The 22,851-nt window shown below is 48.7% G+C and overlaps 1 protein-coding gene and 1 long non-coding RNA gene across 2 annotated transcripts in view; one reads left to right on the forward strand and one right to left on the reverse strand.

The window, feature by feature from the left end:
* Positions 1-22,851, forward strand: part of Chid1 (chitinase domain containing 1) — a 37,215-nt gene that overhangs the window by 11,110 nt on the left and 3,254 nt on the right. The window contains exons 5-10 of the mRNA XM_005064196.4: positions 698-742; positions 1,519-1,625; positions 2,752-2,813; positions 6,687-6,779; positions 12,058-12,159; positions 13,429-13,584. Coding sequence (XP_005064253.1) covers positions 698-742; positions 1,519-1,625; positions 2,752-2,813; positions 6,687-6,779; positions 12,058-12,159; positions 13,429-13,584 — 565 coding nt within the window. The remainder of the gene's footprint in view (positions 1-697; positions 743-1,518; positions 1,626-2,751; positions 2,814-6,686; positions 6,780-12,057; positions 12,160-13,428; positions 13,585-22,851) is intronic.
* Positions 14,987-19,228, reverse strand: LOC121142157. Its single transcript, XR_005879133.1, has 2 exons — positions 19,188-19,228; positions 14,987-15,407 (listed from the first exon to the last, which is right to left on the reverse strand). It is a non-coding gene; the product is annotated as an uncharacterized LOC121142157 (long non-coding RNA).

Here is a 22,851-nt window from a genome sequence, read left to right on the forward strand (position 1 = left end):
TAGGTATGTAACTGGGTGTGAGTGTGATAGACTTTGTGTTGTTTGCTGTCTCACATCACATGGCTGGGCCCAGAGTGAAGCCTGGTATGCACAGTGTGAGACATGGACTGCCAGGTAAAGATAGTCCCTTAGGTGGTCACCACTGTGAGGTCCTCTGTATGGTCAGCTATAGGAGGTGAGAGGCTGTCCAGGAGATGACAGATTGAAGAGCACTGGGAATTTGTGCCCTCTCCGTTTCTGACTCTAGTCCCAGAAGCTTCTCTTGAATGTCAGGGCTGCATGTGAGTGTAAGGAAGGTAGTCTCTGAGGTGACTTGTGCAGCTGGGTGGTGAGGTGGTTGGCTCCCCTTTTTCTGTCTCTTCCTTAGTACTCTGAATTTGGTGTTCAAGAGTTCCTTCAAAGAGGAAGATAGGCTAGAGAAGGACAGTTCACTGGTGACATACTGTTGGAGGGGGCCTGATCTACACACCTGAACCACATTTGACCTCTGACAGAATTGTCAGGATAGTGTTAACTGGAATTCTGGAACCAGGAGTGGGGGGCATGGGGACGGGGGGATGGATGGGGGGCGCAGGATGAGGGAGTGCAATAGAGGAGGTAGAGAATAGGCCCCTGGGTTAGGAGAGGAGTGAGTAATGGTCTGGATCTTTGAACTGGATGTATGCCGTATACTGACTGTCCCTTTTATCTCTAATAGGATGGATGCGAGCTGTCAAGAAGCATGCCAAAAGCCTGCGCATAGGTGAGTCCAGCAGGCCTGCGGATGGTCAGGAGAGCAGCCTCGGCCATACCGTATAGATGACCCTGAGGGTAGACCTAGGGTCCTTTTATGTTCCTTCTAGTCTAGGCTATGCTACTTGAGGGTAAATCTCTCCCCTGAATGCTCTGAGCAGTCAGCTGAGCTTGGTCACCAACACAAGCACCTTCATACTTGGCTGGTGATTTTCCTGCATAGTTCTCTCTCTTCCTTCTTTCTTCCTGTCTAGTAAGCCTTACTGAGTTTCCTGGAGCCAGACCCTAGGCTGGGCCTTCCTGAGGGTGACATTGTCCCTACCTTTCCTATGCCTCTGAAGCTCATAGTTAGTATGGGAAGGAAATTTTTCCCAAAAAACATCATGAACCAGAGGACAGCAGAGGAAGCCTATGGGGCTCAGGCTCAGGAGAAACTACTAGAGGCTCAGAGGCAATGGCAGGAGGGAACCTGTGGTTCAGGAGTGAAAGCCATCAGGTTAGAATGAGGTAGACAGGGTAGCAACAGCAAGGATTCAGATGAACTGGGGTCTGGCCCAGCCAGTTTCCTGAAAGGTGGAGCTCTAGGGGTATTTGATATGTTAGCATCTCCTTATTCCCTCCTTCCTCCTGTGTGAGTTAGGATAGCTGCACTGGATAGATCCATGATTGCTTTGCATGTGACTGGTCTGGGAGCCAAGGGGACACTTTTTTGCAGACAACAAGCAGCAGAGGATAATTCAGTGTTTCCTGGGCACAATCTTTCTGTGTGTTCTCTCTTGCTGCCAGTGCCTCGGCTTCTCTTTGAAGACTGGACTTATGATGATTTCCGGAATGTCTTAGACAGTGAGGATGAAATAGAAGAACTCAGCAAGACTATGATACAGGTGGCAAAGGTGAGACCCGTACATCCCCCAGGGCCTCCAAGCTCAGTAAGGCTTAAAGCACAGGCCACCAGGTCCAACTTCCCCGATAGGCTGTGCCTCCCACTCCCAGCTCTCCTGCTTGTCTTTCTTCCCTCTCTGGCCGAGGCTTCCAAAGGGCCTCACCTGACTCCTCTTTCCTTTTTTCTTTTTTTGTTTTTGTTTTTTTTTCCATAGGGTTTCTCTGGGTAATAGCCCTAGCTGTCCTGGAACTCCCTCTGTAGACCAGGCTGGCCTCGAACTCACAGAGATCCACCTGTGTCTGTTTCCTGAATGCTGGGGTTAAAGGCCTGTGCTACTGTGCCCAGTGTCTCTTTTTTTTTTAAACATAATTTTTTATTTTTGTGTGCATGTGTGTAGAGAGTAAATGGCACAACACATTTATAGAGGGCAGAGGACCACTTGCTGGAATTATTCTTTCCTACCATGTGAATTCCAGGGATCAAACTCAGGTTTTCAGGCCTGGTAGAAAGTGCCATTACCTGCTAAAGTAACTTAGTGGTCTTTCTTTATTTAAAATTTTTGGGACAGTATCTCACATAACCCAGACTTATCTTTGAATTCACTATGTACCTGAGGCTGGCCTTGCACTTCTGATCCACCAGCCTCTACCTCCAGGGCTGAGATTACAGATAGAATGACTTGGCTCTTCTTGTCTGACTTTTTTCATGGATATTTCTTGTGCAACCTGTGTCTTCCAGGGTGGATAGCATAAGCCCCACTCAGGCTGTACCACCTCTTGCTCATAGCTTTGGGAGTCCCAAAGGTGAGATAGTTTTTCTCTCTAGGGCCAGAAAGCTTCCTTTGGCTAAAACCCCATAACTCTCCCTCGTGTGGACCCACCCCTGCTGCCCGTCAGTATGCCTGGCTACTGTAAGGGTGGAGAAGTATGGGCCGCTGAACACCTCTGTCCTTGTGACTACTATGGGTATCTCCTCCCCATGCTGCCTGCTTCAGAGGAACTAACAAATGTGTAGTGCAGACTTAGGTCTTGCTTCATGAGTAAGTGATGGGCTATTTTGCCATGTCGGCAGAGCCAGTGGCATCTTTTCTGTCTTCTCCTAGATTCCCATCTCTTCTCACTGCCCGTTTCTTTCAGAACCAGCATTTTGACGGTTTTGTGGTGGAAGTCTGGAGCCAGTTGCTGAGCCAGAAGCATGTGTGAGTGGGAATGTGTGTAGCTGCTTAGGTCTCTTTCTGGCCCCTATGTTTGGAGGAGCCAGAGGAAGGACCAAGGGAGAGGGAATCTGCCTGGGAGGGCTTTCCTTCCTCAGTATCTGGTCTCTGGGGTGGGGGATGGGACCCTGCAAAAGGTGGAGGCCTACTCAGAGAAGCCAGGAATAGCCATGGGGCAGACAGCTTGTCCTGACCACATCACTGTGCTAATCTCAAGGCTCTTTCTGAATGGCTAAAGGAAATGGGAGATCCTCATCCAAGAGTGAGAAAAGGGTGGCCAGGTCTATGCTATAGATGTTCAGCTTGGACCAAGTAGAGATTTCCTCACTGAACACAAAGGAAACTCCCGGGGACATTGAAAAGAGGCTGAGCAAGTGTAGCCAAGACCTGGGGTATGATGATCACAGTGTCTACTGGGGAAAGAATGTCCAAGAGCATGGGAGTAGTCCCCTGGGGGAGGCTGCAGAAGACCCTCACGTTTCCTTGCTACCATAGTACCAGCAGCAGATAACACATCTTAAACTCACATGATCCTACTACCTTTCCAGTTAGCCAGGAAGGGAGGGAACCGTAGGAAAGTACCAGACCCTCCAACATAGCTGGAGGCTGACCACAGCACTGAGGAATGAATGACCCCGCCTTGATCCTTAGCTCAGGCTCTTTGGCAAACCTGAAACAGCTACCTTTTCTAGCTCTGTCAGATTGGGAGTTCTGCCCTATAGAGGATGACACGAGAACATTTTGCCCTGCAAAGGTCTGGTGCTGTCTGTGAGCACCCTCAAGTAGAGGTTTGAGCAGCCCATAGCAGGTGTTTGGGCAGTAGCGGAGTCAGCTCCACTTCCTCTTCCTGCATACGGGAGTTCCACTTATGCTTTCTAAGCCACAGCTCAGAAGTGGCTGAGCAGTTCTCTTCACCTTTACTGTATCACAAGGTTCTGGGCTCTCTCTCCCCTGTGTTGCTCTTAGAAGCTTCGCAGAAGGCTGTAGGTCTCAACTCTTTCCACTTGGAGGCAACATCCCCACACGACTCTCCTGTGGTCTTCAAGGGAGGTTTTGGTTTAGATGAAGCACTAGAGGGGTGGGAATGAAGGGGTCATTTGATGAAGGGATGTCCAGACCCTCCATTCTGAGAGCCCTAGGAAGGTATGCCTAGAGCCAGGTGTGCCTGAGCTTTGCCCTTGGTGAGAGACCCCACCCAGGGGACACCACAGCAGGAGAAGTGTGTTCCTGAGTTATTGGGGAACCTTCTGCTGGCACTGTCCCTGAAAGATCCTAACTCTGACCTGAGGGCTAGGTGCCCCAGACTATCAACCATATGACATCTCCAGGCCCAGCTTTGTGTCCTTGCTGGGCAGAGGGCCCCACAAGCTGGCTCTGCTGCCAGCCATCCCTTCTTTTAATTCTGAAGACTATAGATCTATAAATCAGAGATTCGCTATAATCATTTTGTGTTTCAGCACGTTAAGTAGGCAGCGAGACACAGCTACATTGTGTCTGGGCTCCCATTGGATCTTTAATATCAGATAGGGAGGTCTAGGGGTGGGAATTTTAGTGTCTGCAATAGGAGAGGTGGAGGTAGGAGCAACCTACATGGGCTTTTGTGCTCAGGAGACAGTGAAGAGCTGTTTGTAGAGTAGTGATTGGCCTGAGGCATAGGTAGTGGCCAGGCTCCTCAGCAGAAAGAGCTGATTCCACTGGATACTGCCCCAAGGATGAACCTGGTTGTGGTAAAACACAACGGGAATATTTAAGGAGACTCCAGCTCTGGTTGCCATTTCCTACCTCTCACTGACTGATAGGTGTCTATCTTGGATTTGAAGAGCTAAGTCAACATGTCTGGTACTTAATGTGTTTGCCCTTCATCCAAGGTGATGGTAGGACCCATGACTCTTTGTCTCAGGAGACAGCCTATTGTCCAACTTTCCTAGAGCATAGTGGATGTGTCAAGGAACTGTGTGACTCATCTCTGAGGACTTTTCTTCAGATTGCTGTCTGTCACAATCATCTGCTCTTAGGCAGAAGCTGCTAGACATAGGAGGCGAGGCTTTGCAGACAGCCTTCAGGACCACCTAGTTTCAGGTACCTATGAGAACAGGCCCTGCCTAGGTTGCTGCTTTTCTTAGTTCCCCCACCAAAGGGTCATCAGGGAAGGAGCCAAACCCCTGATCCCCATGAAGTACCAGTTAATTTGAGCCCATAAACTAGGTAGCGCTATGGGCAGCAGTCTGGCTTTAACCAGCCCTAATCAGGAATTAGTTCCATTTCCAGGGCTCATCTCAGTAAACACCATGGGTCTTATAGTAGTAATCTTCCCCAAAGTGTGGATGGCAACAGTGACAGAGGAAGTGGTGGCCATTGGAGGCAGCAGTAGATTTTTGGGTATGTCAGCTCTGTGGTCACCTTGTCTCCGGAAGATGCTGGTCCCTCAGTAATGTGGAAGAGATTCTGCTAACCAAGTTCCTGTTTTCTGTGCCCCACCCCAAACTGGTCTTGTCCCAGTGTACCAGCCCTAAAGCTAGGCTCAGTGGCTTCTGGTCACATGCATTGGCCACTACTAGGCACAGACTCAGACTCTTTATGGGGACACTGTTGCTGCCAGTCCCACTAGAACTCTGGGGTACTCTTATAGAGTCCCTACGTCCAGAGTAACTGTAGTGTGGGCCCTTGAGAGGGATGAGGTGGGCTCATACTTGTCTTCTGAAAGCCCCTGGAGCAATCTTAGGCACCTCATAGTCCTTAGGTCTTGTATGTCCTTGAACAAGATCATCCTGCTGTTCATCCTACAGTCAGGGAGAAGGGTCCTCTTTAGTGGGGTTGACTTTCCATATTCTGGGTTTCTGGCACTTCCACAGACAGCATTCTCCTGGTCCACCTGTGTAAGTGATGTACAGGTAGGTAACAAGCCACTGAAGTGAGAATGGGCTGCCCCCAAACCTTGCATCATACTTGTATTGCCACCTGCAACCTGCAAAGTGTGTACCAGCCCAAAGGACAGACAGTTGGGACTTAAGTGCCCTTAGCCCCTCATGGCTAGAGTTGTCACACTAGAATCACTGATACTCAGGTTGAAAAATTATAGATCAATTTGGGCCACATCAGAGAGACTGAAGCCATTGCTGTCCAGTGGTTGGTCACTGAGAGGATGCTGTTTGCAGAGATATACTAGGGACAGGTCTAATGGCCAGTAGGGCACTCAGCTTTGGCCCTGCAAGTGTAGAACTTGTCAAGGTGTCTGCCAATGGAGTTGTTCCCAAGGGTCTAGCTGTACAAGAAGGAGGGAAGACCTTTACACAACAACAGTAGAACGTTGCACATTTAGGGAAGCAGCTAGTGTGGAACATGTCATGGGCAGTCCATTAGAGGGGTAAGGAGTGGGCTCCCAGGCCACGTGCAGAGAGAAGCAGGTTATACTGCCAGCTGTCTCCTTCACTTTCCTGTTTTGTTCCCTCACCTCTTGCATCCTGTTCTCCTGGTATCTACTCCAGGTGTCCTACCCCATCTTCCTTCTCAGGGCCCCTACTTGCTATGTTGCTCAAAGTGTTTTGTGGTGTTCCTTAGCCTGAAGGTGTCTAGGATTCCTCTGGGTCAGTGTTCTAGGCCCTTAAGTGACCCAAAAACACTCGTTCTCTGGGGATACCCAAGTACAATGAAAGGCAGGCTCATCTTGGGTCCAGAGTCTTCTTTTATTCAGTCCCTATATGGGTTCTCACTGAAGGGTGGTGTGGGGAACCCTGTGTAGGGGCTTGTAGATCTGTAACAGGGCCTAAGGCTGGGACTTCAGCTGTTATGTTCTTGAAGCAGAGGGTGCAAGGGAGCCCCACAGTATCCTGAGCTAACCTTGATTCTTGGTTCTTGCAGAGGCCTCATCCACATGCTTACTCACTTGGCTGAGGCGCTGCACCAGGCCAGGCTGCTGGCCATTCTGGTCATCCCACCTGCTGTCACCCCTGGGTAAGTACACACTAAGGTTGGAAAACAGTTACTCAAGGGCCCTCCTCTCTCATCAGCATGAGCTCCCCTCTCAAAAAAAAAAAAATCTTTGGATCTTTGTATGCTAATTACCTTACGTTCTGCTTGGGTTGTTGGGTGGGAGAAACTGACCTGCAGCTGACTCATTATCTGTCTCTGGGGTTCTGAGGCACTTAGTTCAGTGCCTATGGCATAGTAGACTATAACTAGGCAAGCTGCTGCCAACTGGGGCTACTGAATGGACCTGGGCCTTTGATCCAGACTGTAGCTCTTTACCATTTCCAGCCCTTGGAGGCAGCTCTTTTAGAACCTTTGGGACAAGATGTAGTAACCTGAGTGGAACCGAGGCAGTTGGATTCCCATGTCTCCTCAGCCTTGAACATCTTACAGAAATCACCAGTGTTGGCTTAGAAATAACAATACTGGGCAATAGGAGACTCAGAATCACCTGAGGGTAGACCTGGGGCATAGCAGGTATGGTACAGGAGGAAGAGGCAGAACTATTGGGTGGATGTTCTGGGAATCTTTCTGGTATCCACTAACTTCCATGGCCAGCCCTGTTTGGCCTTTAGTCCCTCAGATGGATGCTGAGCTCCCTGACCCACACATTAAAAGAAAGCATCCTTCTCTCTGGTCATCTGTAAGCCTTCCGCTATCTGAAATAACAGTAGCTGGATGTGGTTAGATATGCCTCCAGGGCCTGTGGTATATCACTGGCAGGCTGATGGATGCTTTTAAAAAGAAATGTTGGTGCATCCCTTTAATCCAAGCACTTGGGAGGTAGAAGCAAACAGATCTCTGTGAGTTCAAGGGGAGTCTTGTCTACATAGCAAGTTCCAGACTAGCCAGGGCTACACAGTGAGATGTCTCGAAAAAGGAAAAAAAAAAAAAAAAAGACTTGAGTTAATGTAGCATTTGCAAGGTGCTTAAGCAGCTGATATAGACACTAGTTGTTGGAGACCCACTGTATCACCTAGTGCCACCTGTCACTAGTAGTATAGATGATACTACTCAAGCAGTTCAACACTTAAGACCCACCAGCTCAAGGTGATTTCTGTATCCCAAACTTGAGGGTTCCAAGGTCATTTGAATGGCCTGGATATCTGCCTCACTTTTCTCCCTAACGTTCCCTCAGCTCTCAGCCCATTAGTAAGGACTGTTGAACACATCCCAGGAGTCCTGATCCAGAGTGCCATGGGTTCTGGAACCTCTAGTTAGGGAGCTGGAAAGTGGAAAGCATCAGGGCAGTCTGCCACTGTGCCCAGGAGTGAGCTCTAGTAGCACTAGGTAACATGGGGTAAGTCTTTAGCAGTTAGTGTCCATGTCAACTGCCCAAGCATGTTGCAGGCGCTACATTAACTCATCACTTTTTAAAAATTTGAGACAACATTTCACTGTGTAGCTCTGGCTAGCCTGGGACTCAACATGCCTCTAGAAGGCTATGTTTTTATGTGTGTGGTAGGGCTCTGTTTTATTCGTCCTAAATCTTTTGCTTGGTGTTGCCCAGGGATACTCCTCATTCCTGCCTGGTCCTCAGCTCTGAGAACCCCTCCCTACTAGCACCTTCCTTTACTGTGTCTGCTGAACTGACCACGGGATGCTAGGTGAGGAGGTATCCATCTTTGCCTTGGTCCATCCCAGGTCGGATCTGCACCTATAGCTCAGTGACCCTACCCTTGCCAGTGAGAGGAATCCAAGTCAGGGGTTTGTCTGGGGATTGGGGCCTGTGTTATTCTCCAAGCTGCATCTTCTTTGTGTGAAGCATTTAGACTATCTGACACCCTGGTCCTTGAGCTTGCCTAAGGCTGGTGAGGGTGTAGCAGAGTGGCTATTTTCTTCCTCAGCTAAACAAGCTATCTTACAGACCTAGGGGAGAAGAGGCAGTCAGGGGGCCAAAGTCTTTCAGAAGGGTCTCCAGAGCTGTGGTCTCAGCTGCTTCCGCCAGGTGCTTGTTTCTGGATCTCTTGGTATAATGTTGGTTGGCATGCCATAGCTGTGTGGAAACTTGGAGTAGACAGTTCAAAAGCCTGGAGCAGTTGATGAGGCTGTGGAAGCTGCCCTCAGATTCTGGTCAGGGCTAGGGTGCTACCCAAGGTCCCAGTCCTTTGCAGTGACTGAGGCACACAGTTTACCTTATTTGGCCATGGGGAAAGGGATTCTTGAGGGTACCCAGAGGGAGAGGGACATCTGAAATGACTGGAAAGTGGACTAAGAGGCAGTAAGAGTCCAAGGGGAAGCAGCGCCCTGAGCAGGTTGAGGAGCTATGGGTTTGGGGGTAAACCCTTCTGCCTTGAATGCAGTGGGGTGCTAGACCCCTCGGCTTCTGTGGAGGCTGTTGGTACTACTCCAGGGCATCGGGTGGGTTTTGTTTTGTTTGTCCTCCCCCACCCTTTGCTAGAAAGTCACCTCTAGAAGGAAGCCCAGTCAGCAACTTCCCTGCATCTTCAGCAGGACAGTCATATTGTAATTCACCTCACAAAGGCAGCTCTGGGAAGACACAGCTCTGGTGTGGGTGGCAGGGCGGGGCGGGGGTGGCTTCTAGTCATCAAATGAAAATTCACTTATATCTTTTGTCATCAAAGTCAGGTTAGGTCAGAGCCGCTAGTGCTGGCTTCCAGCTGGGCTACCGCAACACTGAAGAGTCTTGGGGGTCTTGCCCTAGAATTGGGCAGCTCTTCAGGCATGCTGACCTTAAACACTTCTTCCAAGGTCACCTGGGTGCACTCAGGAATATAAAAACCATGGCAGAGTGGCAGCCTTGAAGACCTAGTTTAATTAGATCCCCAAACCTGCAGGGGCCAGCAAGACACTATCCATCCTACCATAGGAGATGGTAGGTCTGCTTGTAGCTAGCTTCTTGTGTTTCTCAGGGGCCAGTAACATACTGTCCAAAGTAGTGGTGAGAGGTGTGGCAAGGTAAATGTCGGGTCAGTCTCCAACCGGCTCTTTACATTTACTTGGCTTCTTTACCTACTGGGACCTCTTAGGTTGATTACAGAGACCATAGGAACAACAAGGCCAGGCAAGATGGGCAATCAGGACTGTTGACTGTAGGGTAAGCCTGCAATAAACCACCCACTTGGTTGTTCTATAAGAAGTTGGACAGGGAGCTGGCTCACCACCCAAGGGCATGAAAAAATAGGAGTCAGAGGAGGCTGGGGTCACGGGCAAGGGCAGGAAGTTTCAGAGGAAAGCCGTGGGACAAGTCTGCACCTTCTGTCTGGCTGTAACTCCAATGTGGAGCTGCCATCTATAGATGGTATTAATGGCGCACTGAAGGAGGGAGGCACACACTCTGTTAGCTGAAGTATAAGGGACAAAGTTTTGTGTATTGGACTCTCCCGAGTAGGAAAGGGTGCTGCACTTCTTAGATAAGGTGGCCCTGGGGTGTGATTAAGAGCCCTTCTGTCTTCCCCGGGGTTGCAGGTGATAGCTGAGTGGGCCCATAGCTGTGTGCTCTCACTAGCTCTCAGTGTTCATGAGAAACTGCTGTTATTTATTTGTTTGGTTTTTGAGGTAGGGGTTCTTTGTGTGCCTTGGCTGTCCTAGAACTAGCTCTGTAAATCAGGCTGTCCTTGAACTCACAGATCTACCTGCCTCTGCCTCCTGAGCACTGGTATTAAAGGTGTGTACCACCACACCTGGCTTGTTATGAGTAATTTCTGCAGGCTGCAGCTGTACTGTGTACCCCAGCACCCATTTGGGCTTCTTTCCCTAGCTGCAGAATGTCTGAATAAAGGAGTATGTGACTTTATTCAGTGTCATTACAATCCTGATCTCTGGAGAAGAGAGGAACTAATCACTGGAAAGATAAGGTGGCCTGAGAATCACCCCGTCTTAAGCACTTAGTGGGCACTTAAAAGAGTCTCACTGCTGGTGCTGGATTCCTTCTTTGCTATTACCTGCACTGCACTAAGACACAGGCACTGACAGTGATGTGTTTTGTTATATTGTGTCCCTTAGAAATTAATTCAGGACATGAGGTTTACAGCATGAGTAGTAATTTCTGTCTATTGGAAGTCATGCCATGTGTGGCCTGTTGACAAGCTGTTCTTATGTTCCTCTTTTGTCCTGGTTCTGTGATCAAAGAGAAACAGCTAGTGGCCAGCTTTCCCAGGGTTCTGAGGCAGGACAGGCTGAGGAAGGATGGCTCTAGCAACAGCTTCTGCATAGCCTTTCTTCCTAAAAGGCTGTGCAGTACAATCAGAGGAAGGCTCAGAAAGGTGTGGCTGAAGCCTTTGGGCAAGAACAGGCTGTTGAGGCCTAGAAAGCTCCAAGCAGAGCAGCTACACCTGGAAAAGTCTCACACAAGGATCCTCACTGAATGCTGGGAAAGAACACTTATCCCTGAAGTCTTTCAGCGGTATCAGCCAACCCCCAGACACCATGAAAGAAAGCAGGCATCTAGCAATGGGAGGATAAATCTGCATAGACATTTATACCTTGCACAGGGAGGGGGCATGGATCCTCTCTGAAGGTTCCAGAAGAACCTCTTCCCGTGCTAAATGACAGGCTGCCAGGGCACTCTGACCCTAGGCCAGAAGCTCAGAGCGAACTGTAGACAAGGACTAGTCAAAGTAGACAGTATCTTCCATCTGCTGTGGTATAGGGTTTTGAAGCCTCAAAGTCCATTCTCAGTGATGTACCTCCTCCAACAAGACCACACCTGCTAATCCTTCCCAAACAGTTCAACTAACTGGTGACTAAATATTCAAATATATGAGCCTATATATTATATATGAAGGGGTGCTTCTCATTCTAGCCACTACAGAGCCCTTGTCATGTTTTAGATTGGCTGTTTGGGCCCCATTTGATTGGGAGCAGGAGTAAGAGCGACTGTTATACTACAAGGCTAAGGCCTGGGGCCATGGGGAAATTGCGTATCCATATCTAGACAACAGGGACCTCCATGGATCTATCCTGTCTCCTATATTCCCACTATGGGATGGTTCTGCACAGGGCTGGATCCCAGGTATGTTGTATAGCTCTTGCCTCCCCCCTTTCTCTCAGAGCCTTCTAGGGGCAAGGAAATGGGGACATCTCTGGCTTCAGCCCTCATCCTAGCAACTGGGGACCTGGAGTGTGTATAGCCCCAGCCAAATAGTACACTGCCTCTTTTCCCAAGGGAAAGTAGCCCAGGCTCCTCTTAGAGGGAAGAGAAGGGATACAGGCAGGGATGCCAGACAGCATGCTTGAGCTGACACTGATTAGCAAAGGCTATACCTAGTAACCCAAGGTAGGTGTGCTTGTCTTTTAACAGGACTGACCAGCTGGGAATGTTTACACACAAGGAGTTCGAACAACTGGCCCCTGTACTAGATGGCTTCAGCCTCATGACATATGACTACTCCACATCACAGCAGTGAGTATGGGCTGGTAGGGTACTGTAGGTAACAGTGAGTCTTCAGGAAGATATCTTGGTCTCTCAAGCAGACATATGCCTATGGTCTCTGTAGCTCAGCATAGATGGACGGTCACTTTCTATGCACCTGGATGATGCCAGATGGAATCTGATGGTGTTGTACCTGCCCCATTCTCAGGAGAGGTGATTCTTTGGGAAGTCTCTCCTTGGGTGGAACTTTGTTACCAGTGACAAAGGCATAGTATGTCTGCTACGTCTTTTTTTCCTGGGCCTTGGCCCCAGCTACACTGACCTTTCCTTGCCCAGTATTTTAGACCTGTTCCTATTGCTCTAGGGATGGGCAGGCTATACATTAGTACTCTGTACCATTCAAGACATCTGTGGGTCCCATCAAAAAGTGCTTAGGCCAATTTGCCTATGGTACTTCAATGATATGTTTATGGTTCTACCCCTTTTTAAAAAAAATTGTAATGTGGGCCTGTGGTGGAGGTGCATGCCTTTAGTCCCAGCACTCAGGAGACAGAGACAGACTGATCTCTGCTAGTTTAAGGCCACCCTGGTCTGCCTAGTGAGTTCCAGGACAATCAGGGCTGTTACACAGAGAAACTGTGTCTCAAAAAACAACAAAAAAATGTAATGTGTTTAGTGTCTCATTTTTCTAAGATTTGTTTTGTTATTTTTAACTATATATACATGTGTCTCTTTTTGGGGGTATTATAAGCATGTGTGTGTGTTCTCAAGGAGCCCAGAGGTGTTGGATCTGCTGGAGTTGGAGTTATAGGTACTTACAAGCCTTTGGGTATGGCTTCTGGGAACTGAACTCATGTCCTCTGCAAGAGCAGTATCAGCTCTTAGCTGCTGATTTTTTTTTAATTGGGTCTCATTTTATATCCCAGACTGGTCTCGAACTCACTTTATGCCGAGGTTAGCCTTGTACTTATAGCAGATGTGTGCCACCAGTCAAGCTTCTTCCCAACTGATTTTTTTCTTTTCTTTTTAAAGATAGGTTTTCTCTGTGTGCCCTGGCTGTCCTAGTGCTCACCATTTAGACTGGACTGGCCTTGAGCTCGCAGATCTGCCTGCCTCTGCCTCTTCTGAGTACTGGGGTTAGAGGTGTGTGCCACTATACCTGGCTCTCCAGTTCTTGAGAGGCATTTGCCATAACACAGAAGGAAATGGGCCCAAGTTGATAAGAGGACTGGACAGGAGTCAGACACAGGGCTTCCTGCCAGCTGCTAAGAGTGACCCCATTCTTCATTGAACTTGCAGGCCTGGCCCTAATGCTCCATTGTCATGGATTCGAGCCTGTGTCCAGGTCCTAGACCCCAAGTCACAGTGGCGAAGCAAGATCCTCCTGGGGCTGAACTTCTATGGCATGGATTACGCAGCCTCCAAGGATGCCCGTGAAATTGTCATTGGGCCCAGGTGAGCCCGGGGCCCTCCAGGTCACATTCCAGATGTGGCCAGTCATAGAGGTGTGGGTTTCAATCCCTAGAAAAAGGGAGAAAAGCTGGGACTAAGAAGGTTAGGGTGTAGGTTCTCTTGGACTTTGCAGACTATGGAGTCTGAGATAGTTGAACAGAAAACCTCCGTTCTTTGTTGGACACACACCTCAGGCCTATGAGGGCTAGCTAGCACCTCCCCCACAGTGCTGGCACCATAGCCAAGATCTGCATCCATTGTGCAGTTGTCCTGCCATTGGGGAGAGCGTTGGACATAACTGGCTGGGTTCGACATGGCTTAGTGCATGGTTTCTCTGGGTGGCCCCGTGTCATGTGGACCTGGCCAAGACTGGCTTCTCTTTTTCTGGTCCCATCATTTCCTCCCCTGAGGGTCTCTTCCAACATCTTGGCTCTGTGTTTTTATTAGTGTGAGTCCAAGCATCTCTGTAGTTTTACAGACTTGCTTCTACTTTTTCCCTGTGCTTTTCCTGGATACTTATCTCCCCACTCCCACCAGGCTTCAGAGCGAGCTATTGGGTTTCAGCTGCTTCGGTTTCACCTGTGCTCAGTGTTCATTGAGCTCTCCATGGACTGTGCACTCACACTTTCTTTTTCTCTTTCGAGACAGGGTTTCTCTGCATTGTTTTGGAGGCTGGCCTGGAACTTCCTCTGTAGACCAGGCTAGCCTCAAACTCAGAGATCCACCTGCCTCTGCCTCCCAAGTGCTATGATTTAAGGCCTGTGCCACCATCGCCTAGCCACACTTACACTTTTTACCAGGTTTGGAGAGCATTTGGTAGTTTCTTCTACTCTCTTCCTCCCTCTCCACTCCCTCAGATAAGAATGTATGTGTTGTGTGCTGGCCTGGTTAGATTGCCCCTTGGCTCCTGAGATGTGTTGGACTTCAGATGTTTTTCTTTTGATTGTTTGCTTTCTCTTGCTGTCTTCCCTCTCCACCCCGCTTCTTTTTGTCTCACATCTGTGAGTTTTCTAGTTCTTGTTTTACATTTCTATGGATCCATTTGTGGTGGTGCTCAAGGTCTGCCTTTGTGAATCCTGACTTCTGGGTCAGTACTGGTTGGCCTTCACTGGTGACCTCTCTCACTGAGGGGGTGGGGACTGCTGTGTAGCCTCCTCTGAGGGTGTTAAATGTACTGAACTTCATGACTGAATGCTAGATATTTTAGTATTCTTACAAATCTAGGGTCTTTGTTCTGGGTTCAGCTATCAGCTAGTTGCTTAGAAATCTAACCAGGCATGATAGTGCATATCTTTAATTCCAATACTTGGAAAGCTGAGGCAGGTGGATTTCTGCGAGTTTTTGGGGCAGCATGATCTATGTAGCAAGTTCCAGGCTAGCCAGGGATACGTACTGAGACCCTATTTCAAACAAAGAGAAGACATTTAAATTACCCACTTTCCTAGTAGTTTTCCAGGGAAAATGCTGCCCAGAAACTGGGTGCAGCTTTCCCGGGAGTTTCTTGCAGTTAAGTGGGAAAGTTGGAATACTTCTCTGCCGCCCCTGGTTGTCTGTGTTTTGTGGAGGTACACTCATCAAAGCTGAGACTGCCTCTCATCCAACCCCTCTTCAGTTGGTCTCTCCATGGTGAGGCAATAGGGTGGGCCATGCTCCAAAGCTGTGGATGGGAGTCCTGTCTTCCCTACACACCTGTACGCTTCTGTATCCACACAACTGGTCTCCGCATCAGGGGTTCATCACAGACTTGAGTTCTTCTGGCCCACAGTGCTGCTGGCTGAGGTCTAATAGCAGACAAGGTAGGGCAGGGGTGCTGACTGAGAAGGAACCTGCACATGGGGCCGACAAGGTGGGAAGCTGGTCAAGGCCTTGGTGGCTGGTTACCTGCTATTTTCCAGTAGACTGTTTGGAAGTCAGCCCCTCATAGCTGTGTCCTATGTCTGAAGATGTGTGTGACAGGAACTAGATATGTGTTGCCACACAGGTGAAGACTACTGCTGCTCCACTTCAAACACACATATCTACACAGGCTGTTCTTAGCCTCCTGGCCCATCAGGATTTGCCCATCTAGGAAGGAAGGCACTACCTCTCATTCCTCACCCTGCTAATGGCTCCTGTGAGGCAAGATGAGAGCATGTATGCTCCAACCTGGACATGGGCCTACCCAAGGGAAGCAATTAGGCAAAGAAAGTGCTTTCCTGGGGCTAGGCCTGGCCAGCTGATTGCTTTTGCCAGCCTGCTTGTGCAGAAAGATGCTGCCTGCCCAGCCTCACCTTGCCAGGACTGCAATAGTATAGATGCCTACTCAGCAGGGCCACTTCCCCAAGGCTGGAATAAATAACCAGCCAGACTTACTCACACAGCCATCCTTGTGGCTGCAGAGCAGCCAGAGCACTGGCCCTGCACAACTGACTCCTGCCTCAAGGTGCTTATCAAGGAGCATGTGCCCCTTACCTTGGTTCTGATCTATGGGGCTGACCTGCAGGGAGAGAGCAAGAATGCTCCACGGACCCTGCTGCCCATGGGTAGTTTTATGTTTGGCGACTGCTAGAGCCTTTGCTTGGGAGCTCTCTGGCTCAGGACTCTAAAGTCCCCTGAATGGGCATGCTCCGGCTACTCACTTGTTTCCAGGCTTTCAGATTCACAGAACACCCTTCCTGATCTCTCCTCACCCCCAGTGACATCTCATCCCTTCCTGTGATGCTTCCTATGCTTGCCTCTTACCCCATCTCTTAGAAGCTTCCCCTATGCAACCCCATGATCACGCCTCAGCTGTGTGGTGTCCACTCTTGACTCAGAATTCAGCTTTCTAGGACCACAGGGTGAGTAGGCTTCCTATTTGGGGGTGTCCTGTGGGGTCTTCTCCTTGCAGGGCATGAATCTGGGGATAATCATCCTTATTTCTGGAAGTGCTATGCTTTCAGCTCAGAGCCTCCCCTCACCCTCTGCCTCCCCTTCTGATGTTGGCACCAAGTTTCTGTTTCTTACTGATGTCATGTCAACTGCAATTGGACCTGAGCCTTGGGTAAAGCAAATTGCTGCTCCTAGCCCATACACACTGTTTGCTGTCTGGTGAAATTGTTCCTAGGGTCCCCTCCCAGGCCATGTTGTTCCAAAGTGCAAAGCTCTCATCCTTTTATCCTGTGAGTCTCCTCCCACTGGGGTGTGTGCAAGCAAGGTGGCAAGACAGGAAGAATCCAATACTGTGGCCCTTCTTTGTCCCTGCTGCCAAAATTCACAGAAACCACATGTCCTCTTCTTATCTCATTATCCTTGGTCTTGCTTTGGAGATAGTCATACGCTGTAGCCCAGACTGACCCAGAACTTACTCTGTAGCTTAGGCTGGCTTCTGTCTCAGGACAATCCTCATGCCTCAAGCCTTTGAGCTAGCTCCGGTTCCCAAATCTTATGCTTTCTATTTAGTTTGTTCTCTCAAACTCCAAGCGTCACATGACAACCAGTGTTGGGGTAAAGGGTTCCTTCCCCTCGAGGTCCCCAGGTCTGGGATGGGGGCACCCTGGCTTTTTAAGTGGCTTTCACTGACCAGGATGGCTTCAGAGTGCTGTGGGAAACCAGGGAGTTCCAAGGAAGAGTCTCTCTGCATACAGCCTGAGCCCAGAATTGGTCCTAGGTAGGGGTAGCCAGGTCTACTGTGTGCAAGTGCACTCAGCCCACAGGCCTGCACATGTCCTGTTCTCAATGATGGGTCTCATAAGGGAGCTCTAGTTCCAGCTCTAGCGCTTTCTTGTGTCAGAGCCACCTTTGGTTAGGCGTTGGCCATAGGTGGACAGTCAGTGGTAGCAGCATCGCAGGTTAGGCACCTGTTGGCTTTGCTTGGCATTAGTCTTCACACTCTGAAAGCTGAACCCCACTGAGCATCTCAGCTTTACTTCTGAGGCTGTCAAACCTGCCCTTGCCTGGTACCCCACCAGTGACAGCAGCCATTTGACCCTGAGTGTCAACCTCATTCTTCCTTCTATCTAGGGCCCAACCCTTCCTGCTGCTCACCCACCAAATTCTCTTAGATTTGTGTGTGGGGTCAAGGGGCCTGTCATAAACAGGGCCTCTACAAGGGTTTTCATTGACTTTTCTTCCCAAAGCAGAATTTGTTTCAGGTTGATGGCACAGGGATCATGGGGCCATGGGTCACTGTCTCTTCCCTCTTGTGGTCCAGCCCCTCTGGTAGAGTTGACTCCAGATAAGAGAGGTAGACATGAGACAAGACCCAGCTGCAGTACCTTAGGCCCCAGGCATCTAGGCCCCAGAATCTAGGGGAAGGTGTTAGAGGACATACTGACTAGGGTCTAGCTGCTCCTCAACAACACAGCTTAGCAGGATGCAGCCCCTTCCTGTCAGTCACCATGAGTACCTCTACCAATGCCCCATCAGGGAAGATAATGACCTGGTGTGAGATGCAGGTGAGCTTCTTCAGTTCTTTAGGATTCAGTTGCCCTTTTTGTGAGAATCCAAGCAGGGTCTCAGGATGATCTGCCAGCTTTCCTTAGCCTCTAGCACAAAGCCCTAGTCCTCTCCATGGGAGGCATATAACCATCTGCTCAGGTGTAGATAGAGCCAAGGCCCTGAGATAGAGGTGATTAGCCACCTCACTCAAGCCAGTGGCTGTGGTGTGTTTGCCTCTACCAGCCAGGCAGACCATCTGTGCCCTGTGGTGGGATCCGCAGAGTAGTGCCCCTTTTTGGTGTGACTAGGGCTCCTAGTGAAACTCTGGAATGGCCTGCTCATTGCCTGCCTTTAGAGTTATGGCACGCCTCACAATAGCAGAAACTGAGGTTCAGGGTGCCAGTCTTTGTCCCCTCACTTGGCTGACTGAGAATAGCTAAGCTGATCAAGTGCATGGGCTCTCTTGCACTTACTGGACAGCTATCTCCTCCCTTCTATTCCATGAGCTGTGTCCCCTGGCTCCACCCTGCCTCCAGACCATAGAATCATCCTAGCAATGAGCCATAGTTTACTTGGTGATATGATGAATCAAGGCCAGCTGGCCAGGAAGTGTGTGGGATCCTCCCAGCATGGGCTGTTGATACTCCCAACATGGTGATGCTGTAATTATCCTGTGATACATTTGGAAGTCATCATGGTCCAGGCAGCCTGTCAAATGGGGGGCCAACCTTGGTGCTAATGATCATCTCTACCCTGTGATGCCAGTGCGAGTTCCATTATCAGCATATAACTTTGTGTCCTGTGGTGAGAAGCTACTAACTATGGCAAAGACAGAAACCAGACAAAGATGGGACCTGGCAGCATGGTTCTCATTCCTACCCATCCTGCCTATGCATCTCTCACCTAGAAGGCCCAAGAGAGATCCTGGCCCACCTTCCTGAACCCCTCCTTGCTCAGCTGCCACTGGCTTTGTGCATGTCAACATGTCCAGAACATTCTGACCAAACCTGTTGAGTGAAGCCTTTTCCTTGCCAGCCGCTTTGGTTTTTCCCCCACCAGTCACCTGGGCTCTGCCGCGTTATAGTCCCCAAATAACACACAAGACACTGTATTAATTATGAAGCTGTTGGCCATTTGCTTGATTTCTTACTGGCTATCTCTGACTTAAGTATTCACTCCATAATTGTTATTCTAAGTATTTCTCTTACCGGAGAGAGGGTCCGGACATCTTACTTCTCTGGCGGGCTACATCATGACTCCCTGTGTTTCTCCTACCCAGAGTCCTCCTCAACTCCTAGTCCCACCTATCTTGCTTCCCTATTGGCCAACAATGCTTTATTGACATATACACAGGACTTCCCCATCACAAACCCTCTTACACATGCCTGCTTTTTTGTGTTTAACTTTATGAGTTTATTTTGGGATGGGGAAGCACACATATGCCATGGCACTTGTGTGGAGGTCAGAGAACAACATGCAGAAGTTGGTTCTCTCCTTGCACTGTGTGGGTTCTGGGGATCATGCTCAGTCATCTGGCTTGGTGGCAAGTACCTTTACCCATGAGCCATCTCACTGGCCCTGTTTTGTTTAAGTTAATTTTTTAAATTTACTTTTATTTTATGTGAATTGGTGTTTTGCCTACGTATGTGTCTATGTGAGGGTGTTAGATCTTGGAATTATAGACAGTTGTGAGCTGCCATGTGGATGCTGAAAATTGAACCCAGGTCCTCTAGAACAACAATCAGTGCTCTTAACCACTGAGCCATCTCTCCAGCCCCTTAAATTAATTTTTAATTTGTTTTTATTTTCAATTATATGTATATGAATGCAAGTGTCAAAGATATAAGAGTCCCCTGGAGCTGGAGTTACAGGTTGGTGTGACCCACACAGTGTGGGTGTTGGGAACCGAATTTGGGTTCTCTGCAAGAGCAGAACACTCTGTGCATTCTTAACTGCTGATCCATCATTCCAGCCCCTATTTTTTTGTTTGTTTGTTTGTTTTCACTTCCTGAGACAGGATTTCTCTATGTAACCTTGGCTGGCTGCCCTGGAACTCACTCTGTAGACTAGGCTGACTTCAAACTCAGAGATCCCCAAACTTCTACATCCTGAGTACTGGGATTAAAGGAGTGTGCAACCACCACCTGCTTCCAGCCCCTGTTTTTTAAGTGAATTTTAAAATGTTTTCTTAAATGTATATATTGTATATTGAGCATTTTCCCCTTCTTGTCCTCATCCTCCTTTTCCTCACCCCTTCTGCCTGCTTTTTTAGTCTTGTGACCCCTAGACAGTTTGGCTTCTGCTTGTGTGTGTGTGTGTGTGTGTGTGTGAGAGAGAGAGAGAGAGAGAGAGAGAGAGAGAGAGAGAGAGAGAGAGAGAGAGAGAGAGAGAGAGAGAGAGAGGAGAGAGAGGAGAGAGAAAACATAATACTTCTCTGAGATTGACTTAAACTAAAATGATTATCTCTGATAGCATCCATTCTCCTGCAAATAATGTGACTTCATTCTTCTGTTTGACAGCCCTGGTTTTTAGGAGACCTCTTGAGCAAGTCCAAGAAAAAGGCTTTCTGTCACCTGCCAGCTCTGCATGGTCAGTCTATGACACTGGCCTTGCTCAAGGCCTTTCTGGAGTTGACCCTCAGCTCGGGTGTTATGTGAGGGATACCCTAGGGAAATGATGGGGCTCCCTCTGGACTGAGCTTACAGAATTGGGCCTGGGCAGATCAGGGTAATGGAAATGCCCGACCTCCTGTCCTGTAGGACTGACTCCAGCCTAGCTTTAAAATTTTTGCTTTTGGGTTAAGAGCACTCACTGTTCTTCCAGAGGACCCTGGTTCAATTCCCAGCACCTACATGGCAGCTCACAACTGTCTGTAACTCCAGTTCCAGGGAACCCAACACCCACACACAGACACGCATGCTGATAAAACACTAATGAACATAAAATAAAAATAAAACATAAGAAAAGACCAGGCAATGAGCAGGTGGATCTCTGTGAGTTCAAGGCCAACCTAGTCTACAGAGCTAATTCCAGGATAGCCAAGGCTACACAAACAAACCCTGTCTTGAAAAAACAAAAAGATTTACCTATTTATATTTTAATTAAAAAAACTATTTTGTGTGTGTGGATATTTTGCCTGCTTGTATGTCTGGGCACCACATGCATGCCTGATGCTCACAGAGGCCAGAAAAGAGCACTAGATCTCCTGGAACTGGAATTAAAGACAGTTCTGAGTCGCCATGTGGATTAAACCCTAGTCCTCTAGAAGAGCAGCCAGTGCTCATAACTGCTCATCCGTATCTCCAGCCCCTATGTATGAGTGCTCTGCCTGCATGTGTGTATGTATGTACAGCATGTACATGCCTGGTGCTCACAGATGTAAGAAAAGAGATCCAAGCCGGGCGTTGGTGGCGCACGCCTTTAATCCCAGCACTCGGGAGGCAGAGGCAGGCGGATCTCTGTGAGTTCGAGGCCAGGCTGGACCGACAGCCTCCAAAAACAGAGAAACCCTGTCTTGTAAAACCAAAAAAAAAAAAAAAGAAAAGAAAAGAGATCCAAGCCGGGCGGTGGTGGCGCACTCCTTTAATCCCAGCACTCGGGAGGCAGAGGCAGGCGGATCTCTGTGAGTTCGAGGCCGGGCTGGACTGGTAGCCTCCAAAACAATACAGAGAAACCCTGTCTGGAAAAAAAAAGAAAAGAAAAGAAAAGAGATCCAAAACTCCTGGAACTAGAATTACAAACAGTTATGAGCTACTGTGTGGGTACCAGGAAGCAATCTTGGGTCCACTGTAAGAGTAGTAAGTGCTCTTAACTGCTGAGCCATCTCTCTAGCCTACCCCCAACATAGCTTTTGTTGGTACTGACCTGGCAGTGTGTCTAGCTGTAGTCAATTCCTAGTGGAATTTTGGGTTTAGTGGGATGTCAGGGATCCATATACCGCTGAACTAGAAAGGACCAGTGCCATGGTGTCAGCTGTGTGGGGTTGAACCTTGTTTTGAGTTATCACTCTAGGCCCTACCATGGAGACTGAGGTCCCACTGTAGATTTGATCTGAGACTAGGAGTTCCTTCCCAGTCTCTGAGCAGTTTGATCCTTGGCCCTGTGTGTTAATCACAGTATCACAGTGGACTCATTAGACTCTAGGCCAGGAAGGCCTGAGAACCTTTTTATTACTGGAAACATGTAAGGCATCCTCTGTCCCTGGTACTCTAAGCTCCTCTGGAAAGTATTTAGGTAGGTTTTCACACAAGGTCCCATCAGTATCCCTGACCCTTTCATCTGAGGCCTTGTGTCATATGCTGTACCCCTCTATTTCAAAGTGTGTAAATAATATATCCACAAAATTGTATAATTCCCTCTAATTCCCAAACATCTCATTACTCCCCAAAGAAGCCTTCTACCCCTTATTAGTCATGCCTTGATCTTCCCAGTTCCTGTTGACCTCCACTCTGGGTCATGTCTCTGAAGATTTGCCTGTTGTTACATGAAAATGGAATAATTTATTGCGTGTTTGAGGCTTTTCTTAGCTTAGGGAAATGCCTAGTCCTTAATTCTCCTTCCTTGAAGTCGGTGTTGCGTCTCTGAACTGGCCCCAACCCCTAGACTCAGGTGATCTTCCTGACTGTAGGCATTCTGGCTTTTTCTGTCTTAAATATTTACTGTACCTTGCTGAAGACTTCAAGTGATGCCCATGGCCAGCTCTGCATGCCATCCTCTGGGCTTGTTTACCTTTTCTGTGCCTCTCCATCCTCTCACAAAGGTTCCTTTATCCTGTCACTGCATGTCTCCTGGCATCCTATTTGCTCAGAAAGCTGTGTGTAATCCTTGCTGTTGTACCTGGAAGCCTGGCCCTCAGATGGAACTTGTCCTTCA

Source organism: Mesocricetus auratus, unplaced genomic scaffold, assembly GCF_017639785.1.
Source record: "Mesocricetus auratus isolate SY011 unplaced genomic scaffold, BCM_Maur_2.0 Super-Scaffold_4256, whole genome shotgun sequence".
In the NCBI taxonomy this organism is placed as follows: domain Eukaryota; kingdom Metazoa; phylum Chordata; class Mammalia; order Rodentia; family Cricetidae; genus Mesocricetus; species Mesocricetus auratus.